The 7,850-nt window shown below is 45.2% G+C and overlaps 2 protein-coding genes across 2 annotated transcripts; both read left to right on the plus strand.

The window, feature by feature from the left end:
- The first annotated feature begins 1,399 nt into the window (after nt 1-1,399).
- LOC105179910 (histone H4) lies at nt 1,400-1,841 on the plus strand. The gene has a single exon (XM_011103570.2). It carries the CDS (start codon nt 1,455-1,457, stop codon nt 1,764-1,766), a length of 312 nt encoding a protein of 103 aa, XP_011101872.1. The 5' UTR covers nt 1,400-1,454; the 3' UTR covers nt 1,767-1,841.
- Nucleotides 1,842-4,561: 2,720 nt separating this feature from the next.
- On the plus strand, nt 4,562-6,491 carry LOC105179912. The gene is made up of 3 exons (XM_011103571.1): nt 4,562-5,836; nt 5,924-6,159; nt 6,383-6,491. The coding sequence occupies exons 1-3, from the start codon at nt 4,562-4,564 to the stop codon at nt 6,489-6,491; spliced, it is 1,620 nt and encodes a 539-aa protein (XP_011101873.1).
- The last annotated feature ends 1,359 nt before the right edge of the window (nt 6,492-7,850 follow it).

Here is a 7,850-nt window from a genome sequence, read left to right on the forward strand (position 1 = left end):
GACAAGATAGCCATGTCAGACAGCTTTTATTCCGGGAAGAAGCATTGGGGACAACATTATGTTAGCCCAGGAATTATTCTAACTCAGGCCCTCTACCGATTATTCACTCACCCCGAGCCGAAAGTAGGATGGTCTTCACTACTTTTGGGCTCCTTGAAGATTCCTCGCCATTTGTTCATCTTATGGCTAGCAATCCTTGGCAAACTACCTACCACAGACAAATCATGGCTATCTCACCTGGGGGTGTGCATACTGTGCGATGAGGGAGCTACAGAATCTCATCCACATTTATTCTTCCGATGCAGATTTAGTCGTCAGTGCCTTTATGAGATTCGCAGAAGGATTCGCTTTCACTGGCCCAATAGAGATTGGGCAACAGATATTGAATGGGCGACACGGAAATGGAGAGGTAAGCACATTATTAATAGAGCTTACCGTACACTACTGGCAGCGTGTGTCTACCACATATGGAAGGAGAGGAACTTGAGGAGATTTGATCATACTGAGCGGACACCGGCCACATTGAGCATACTAATCATCAATGACGTCAGACAGAGGATTCTTAGCGTTGATTTAGCATCGTCAGTCAGTACACGAGCATTGTATAGATTATGGCGTATCCCTTGGGTAGAGGGAGAAACCAGTTGATAATCCCATGTTGTACTGTACCATTACTCTTTATTAATGAAATTTACATTTACCCAAAAAAAAATAATGGAGCCTCTCTATTCTCTCTCACACACTACTACACCACAAAACACACACACACAAGCCCTAACAACTCAAACCGCTGCCGGCGACGAGGAAGGAGCTCCGGCCGGCAAGGGGGAGGCTGACGGTGATGAAGGATGGCGAGAGACGGATTGTTTTGGTTAGTTTTCCGGTGACCCGAGAGCGAAAACAGGAAAATTGCGATTGGAACGTAAATTGCCGATTTTGGGCAGTTTGCCGGCAACAATGGCAGATCAGATAATTGGGAACGATGACACAGTGATTTCAGAGGATGGGAATGGAAGTCTAACGTCGAGTGATCGTTTTTTGAGGGCTGAAACAAGGGGAAAATTGCAGACGCCGCTGTTAGGGTTTTTGGGAGACGAAGGGTCGCGCAGCCAAAACCCGTCGGAAACTGGCACTATTCAGGCTGATGAAGGTACGCCGGACTCTGTGGAGGATGGAAACGACTATAAACGAGAAAGGTGAGAACTTGGCCTATGACTCGTCTTCGTTCCGAGCGCCGCCTAGATTAGGGCTTGGTGAAGCTTCTTTTTTTTGGGTAAATGTAAGTTTCATTAATAACATTGTAGTACAGTACAACATGAAAGTCATCAGTTGGTCTCTCCCTCGACAGGCCAAGGGATACGCCAAAGTCTAAATAAAGATTGTGTACTGAATTAACTCTGTAACTTCAAATATTTCTCTCTCTAGCTTGCAGTTTCAGATAGCAGAAGGTCAAAATGTCAGGCAGAGGAAAGGGAGGTAAAGGTTTGGGTAAGGGTGGAGCTAAACGGCACCGTAAGGTGTTGAGGGACAACATTCAGGGTATCACGAAGCCGGCTATTCGTCGTTTGGCTCGTAGGGGTGGTGTCAAGCGTATCAGTGGTCTAATCTACGAGGAGACGCGTGGTGTCCTGAAGATTTTCCTGGAGAACGTCATCCGTGATGCTGTCACCTACACCGAGCATGCTCGTCGGAAAACTGTCACTGCCATGGATGTTGTTTATGCTCTCAAGAGGCAGGGTCGTACTCTTTACGGTTTCGGTGGTTAAGGTGCTAGGGTTAGGTGTACTTGGTGTAAATGCTATGTCGCAATGGGGTTGTAGAAGTTCACAGATTAATTTCTGTTTCCGATCTATCTCAGATCTTAAGTTTGTATTGAAGCGAAAAAAAGATTGTGTACTGACTGAACTAGGTAATGTAATGCTATGTATCCGCTGCTTGATATCCTCGATAATAACTACTGCCATGGTGCTGGGAGTCCTTTCAGTTTGCTCAAATCGTCTCAAATTTCTCTCCTTCCAAATGTGGTAAACACATGATGCTAATAGTGCTCGGTAAGACATGTTAATAATGTGCTTACCTCTCCATCACCGGGACGCCCATATAATATCCGTCATCCAGTCTCTATTGGGCCACGAGAATCATACTATTTTTCGAATTTCTGTTATACACTGACGACTAAATCTGCACTGGAAAAATAAGTGGCCGTGTGTCTTCGTCGCTCCCTCGTTGCATAAAATGCACGGGCCAAGGTGAGCTAGCCATGGTTTATCCGTCGTAGCCAACTTTCCAAGAATAGCAAGCCAGAGGATGAATAAGTGACGTGGAATCTTGAGTGATCCCGAAAGTAGCGAGGACCAGTCTACTTTCGGTCCAGGCGGATCAAAAAGCCTATAAAGAGGTTGAGTAGTAGGAATCCCATGGTCGAACCTCCAAATAATGTGGTCCTCTCCTCCATAGATTGTGGGTAGTGTATGTGTGATTTCCAAACACTCAAAATCTGTGATAGGGGGCCACTGCCACTCTCCTCCACTAATCACCGTACAGAGTTTTGTTGACTCCTCCAATCTAAGTAACCTCGGTCCACGTGGGAATGTATCACGAAGAGGTCCTAGATGATGCCATGGGTCCTGCCATAGGTAGAATCTTCTCCCATCTCCTATTTTATAATCCACCATAGCTCGGAGGAAGATCCATAAATGGAGGAGTTTCCGCCATCCCCATGATCCTCCATGCTCTCTAATCGTCCAGATGGAAGTATCTCGTAATCGACCCTGGTAGAGCCATGTAACCCATATCGAGGTCCTATCGCACCTGATGATATCACATAGTTTCTTAGCCATTAATGCACGATTCAAGAGAGTGATGTCCTTGAATCCTAGGCCTCCTTCCTCCTTCGGCCGGCACAGGTCTTTCCAGGCAACCTTGGCATATCCACTGGTTGATGTCCCTTTCCACAAGAAAGTTCTCAGCCTCTTCTCAATTTCATTGGTAACTTTCTTTGGCAGTATGAACGCTGAAGCCCAGTATAAACTCAACGCCATGAGTACAGATTTAATAATTTGTACTCTACCAGCATATGACAATGCAATACCCTCCCAACCAGCAATACGTTTATCAATTTTCATCAATAATGGGCGACAATCAGCAATTGTTAAGCGAGAGGATAAGAGAGGAAGCCCCAAATACCTCATCGGGAAGATACCCTCCTGAAACCCGAGTGCTGTCAGCATCTCATCGCGAAGTCCTTGGGCTGAACGTGAGATAATAAGATGGCTTTTCTGCACGTTTAGCCTGAGCCCCAACCATATAGCAAATCGATCCAATCCTGTTTTAAAGACTCCAATAGAGTCCATATCAGCATGACAGAATAACAACAAATCATCAGCAAAACCCAACTGAAAAACTTTGGATGAATCACATTTCCAGTGGAAGGAAAATAATTCATCCTGATCAATCAACTGTAGGAAACTAAAGTGTAGTACTTCCATTACAAGCACAAACAAGTATGGCGAAAGAGGATCTCCCTGTCGAAGCCCTCTGGCCCCCTTAAAGAAACCATGAGGTTTCCCATTCAGCCCAACAAAAAATGAAGTTGTAGTGACACACATCTCAATCCACTTCACGAAATTAGGGGGGAACCCAAATAACTCCATTACCGCGATCATAAAATCCCATTCCACCGTGTCATATGCCTTTCGAATGTCCACTTTCAAAGCACACCGGGGTGGTAGACGGGCCTGGTTGTAGCCTGTAAATAGCTCCTGTGCCAACATAATATTGTCTCCAATATTTCGTCCGGGTGCTTCGTCCCAAATGCCGCTTGGCATGAACTAATAAGTTTGTCTAATATCACACTCAACCGTTGGACAAGGAGTTTGGCAATAATCTTATATAACACATTACAGCAAGATATAGGACGAAAATCACCAACGGTCATAGGTGTATGTACCTTGGGAATAAGCGCCAGAAGTGTAGTATTTATCTGCTTCAGAAGTCGTCCCGTATTAAAGAAATCCAGAACTGTCGAAGTCACTTCCTGCCCCACTATAGGCCATGCAGCTTTGAAAAAGCCCGATGAATACGCGTCCGGCCCCGGTGCCTTATCCTCAGCAATGTCAAAAACTGCTTGCTTAACATCCGCTGGTGTGAATGGCAAGAGTAAAGAGTTAACATCCTCTTCACTCAATAGGTGTCTGACCCACGGTCGAAGGAATCGTAGATCAATCACGTCTCTCCTTTGTTCCCCACCAAGCAAGTTTTGATAGTACATGACAAACTCATTGACTACCTCTTGTGGTTCTGTGTGAGTGGCTCCATGATCATCATTAATTTGCAAGATTCTTCGCGCCGACCTCCGTTGAGCGATCTAACGAAAGAATACCCGGGAGCACTGGTCACCCCCCTTCATCCACTGCATTTTTGCTCGTTGTTGGAGCATACTTTATTCATGTTTGGCTACTTTAGCCAGTATGAATCGGCAACAATGTTCCAACTGTAATAATAATTCATCCTGCCTGTTCGAACTGACAAGTAAGGTTTTGTGAAGCTTCACCTTTCATCAATGGCGGAAGGAAATTTGAGCCGTTTAACTGTCTTTGTTACTAGTAGAGCTGTCAATGAAACTGTCTTTGTTACTATTGTATATGGTGCATCTGAGGTGATTGACCGTCCGATTTTGTGGACTACACTGGAGACACTCGCACAGCAGTGCTCAGACATCCCGTGGCTGGTGGGAGGGGACTTTAATGCAGTGCGAGAACTTAATGAGGTATGTGGCATTTCAGGAGATATAAGGATGGCCACAGAAGAATTTAACACCGGAATTCTGGAGGCGGGCCTGATTCCACTTCCAATGCAAGGTGAATGGTTCACATGGCATAATTGCAGTACAACCGCGCGGAGTTTATGGAAGCGGTTGGATCGGATCCTTATTAATGATCGTTGGCTGGCAAGGTTCCCTACCTCATCCTATCACAGCCTTACACCACGGATGTCTGACCATTCGCCACTGGTTCTACATGGGGATACACAACAACATAATGGAGGAGGTATGTTTCGATTTGATAACTATCTGGCCCGTTCACCTGATTTCATTCCCAATGTGCAGAACATTTGGCATCATGAGGTTGTTCGTATACCTATGTATGCCGTGACCCGTAAACTGAAGGCATTTAAACCGGTCTTCCGACTACAGAGGAGGAATAAGGGGGATAACGTCCAATTAGCAAAAAGTTTTCTCGATGAGGCACAACAATTGGTGAGCTCTGACAGACAGAATGAGCTCTACTTACTCCTGGAACATTGCTGTCGAATAATTTATGCTAAAGCGGCAAAACTCGAACAAATTATGTTGCAACAAAGAGCTAAAATGCAGTGGATGAAAGATGGAGACCAATGTTCCCGGGTTTTCTTACGTAAGATCGCTCAGAGACGAGTAATGAGGAGAATCTTGCAGATCAATGATGAGAATGGTACCACACACATGGATCAAGGAGAGGTCGCCCATGAGTTTATCTCATACTTTCAGAACCTTTTAGGAGGTACCAGACGACAGGTCACAGTGGATATTCGATACCTTAGACCATGGGCGAGGCACTGTATTACTGATGAGGAAGCTAGCCACTTACTGCTACCATTCTCACCGGATGATGTGAAGCAAGCAGTGTTTGATATCGCTGAAGACAAAGCGCCGGGACCTGATGGTTACTCGTCAGGGTATTTCAAGGCGGCTTGGCCTGTGGTGGGGGAAGAAGTAACGAGGGCGGTTCTGGACTTCTTTACTACGGAAAAACTACTAAAACAGATCAACTCCACGATTTTGACACTAATACCAAAGGTACACACTCCTATGTCGGTTAATGATTTTAGACCGATTTCATGCTGCAATGTTTTATACAAGATCATTGCAAAACTACTTGTTCAGAGACCGAATAGCTTGCTAGACAAGATTATTAGCCCCTGTCAGACAGCTTTTATTCCGGGAAGAAGCATTGGTGACAACATTATGCTAGCCCAGGAACTATTGTCAGGCTATAACCAGATGCGCCTACCTCCCAGATGCGCGCTTAAAGTGGATATCAGAAAGGCATATGATACGGTGGAATGGGACTTCTTGTTAGCAGTTTTGCAGTTATTCGGATTCCCAACTAAGTTCACAAGGTGGATCGAGGAGTGTGTTTCCACGACATCATTCTCAATTGGTCTCAATGGAAAACCTCATGGGTTCTTTACTGGAGCAAGAGGATTACGACAGGGAGACCCACTATCTCCTTACCTGTTTGTTCTCGTTATGGAAGCTTTACATTTGGGATTCCTGCAACGAATTGAGCAGGATATGCAATTCACCTATCATTTGAAGTGTGAGAGTTCCAAGGTTTTTCAGTTGGGATTTGCAGACGACCTACTACTTTTCTGCAGAGCTGACTTTGACGCCATCAGAGTATTCAAGGAGGGATTGGAATGGTTTGCGGAATTGTCGGGCCTTTGGCTGAATGTTCAAAAAAACCACTTAATCATCTCCCGTTCGGCTCAAGAATTGAAAGATCAGATGTTGGAGATTTTGGGATTCCAAGAGGGGCACCTACAAATGAGGTATCTTGGTCTCCCCTTAATCTCTTCTACACTGTCTATCTCTGACTGTCAACCTCTTATTTCAAAAATTGATGCACGCATTACTGGATGGGAAGGAATATCGTTATCATATGCTGGGCGAGTACAAATCACCAAATCCGTGCTTTCGACATTAAGTTTATACTGGGCATCTGCATTCATATTACCTAAGAAAGTTATCAAGGAAATTGAGAAGAGGTTGAGGAATTTCCTATGGAAGGGTACAACGTCTTGCGGCTACGCAAAGGTAGCCTGGAAAGATGTGTGTCGGCCAGCAGATGAGGGGGGACTTGGGTTCAAGGACATCTCTACCTTGAATCGCGCATTAATGAGCAAGAAATTATGTGATATTATCCAGTGTGACAGGACATCCATCTGGGTTCAATGGCTTTCCTAAGACCGGTTACAGGACACATCAATTTGGACTTGTCCGTGAATATGGAGGTTCTTGGGGATGGCGGAAAATACTCAGGCTCCGTCCTTTTCTTCGCTCTATCGTGGATTACCAGATTGGAAATGGAGGTAGATTCTTTGTTTGGCAGGACCCGTGGCATCACTTGGGTCCACTTATTGAGCGGTTCCCTCGTCGTCCACGCCATCTTAGACTTGAAGAATCAGCTAAGATGAATTTAAGGATGAGGTATGTGGCAGTCCGTGATCTTAATGAGGTATGTGGCATTTCGGGAGATATAAGGATGGCCATGGAAGAATTTAATGCTGGCATTCAGGAGGCCGGGTTATTGCCTCTACCTATGCAAGGTGAATGGTATACATGGCACAACTGCAGTACGACCCCACGAAGTTTATGGAAGCGACTGGATCGGATTCTTATAAATGATCGGTGGCTTGCAAGATTTCCTACATCGTCATATCATTGCCTTACGCCCCAGACTTCTGACCACTCACCATTAGTCTTACATGGGGATACACAACAACAAAATGGAGGTATGTTTCGGTTTGACAATTATCTGGCCCATTCGCCTGATTTTATCCCCAGTGTCCAGAATATATGGCAGCATGAGGTGGTTGGAGTGCCCATGTATGCAGTGTCACGTAAACTAAAGGCCCTCAAACCGGTCTTTAGACAACAGAGGTGGAATAAGGGAGACTTGACCCTTAATGTCCAATTAGCGAAGGGGTTCCTTGAAGAGGCACAAAACATGGTGACTTCAGACAGGCAGAATGAGCTCTTCCTCTTTCTAGAACATTGCTGCCGGCTAGTGTAAACTAAAGCAGTCAAA

This window comes from Sesamum indicum, unplaced genomic scaffold, assembly GCF_000512975.1.
Source record: "Sesamum indicum cultivar Zhongzhi No. 13 unplaced genomic scaffold, S_indicum_v1.0 scaffold00236, whole genome shotgun sequence".
Classification (NCBI taxonomy): Eukaryota; Viridiplantae; Streptophyta; class Magnoliopsida; order Lamiales; family Pedaliaceae; genus Sesamum; species Sesamum indicum.

Coding starts and splice junctions, on each gene's coding strand:
- LOC105179910 (XM_011103570.2), top strand. CDS start 1,455: ATGTCAGGCAGAGGAAAGGGAGGTAAAGGTTTGGGTAAGGGTGGAGCT.
- LOC105179912 (XM_011103571.1), top strand. CDS start 4,562: ATGGCGGAAGGAAATTTGAGCCGTTTAACTGTCTTTGTTACTAGTAGA. Junction 5,837..5,923: donor TTTTGACACTAATACCAAAG/GTACACACTCCT, acceptor CTACTTGTTCAG/AGACCGAATAGCTTGCTAGA. Junction 6,160..6,382: donor TTCCCAACTAAGTTCACAAG/GTGGATCGAGGA, acceptor AAGGTTTTTCAG/TTGGGATTTGCAGACGACCT.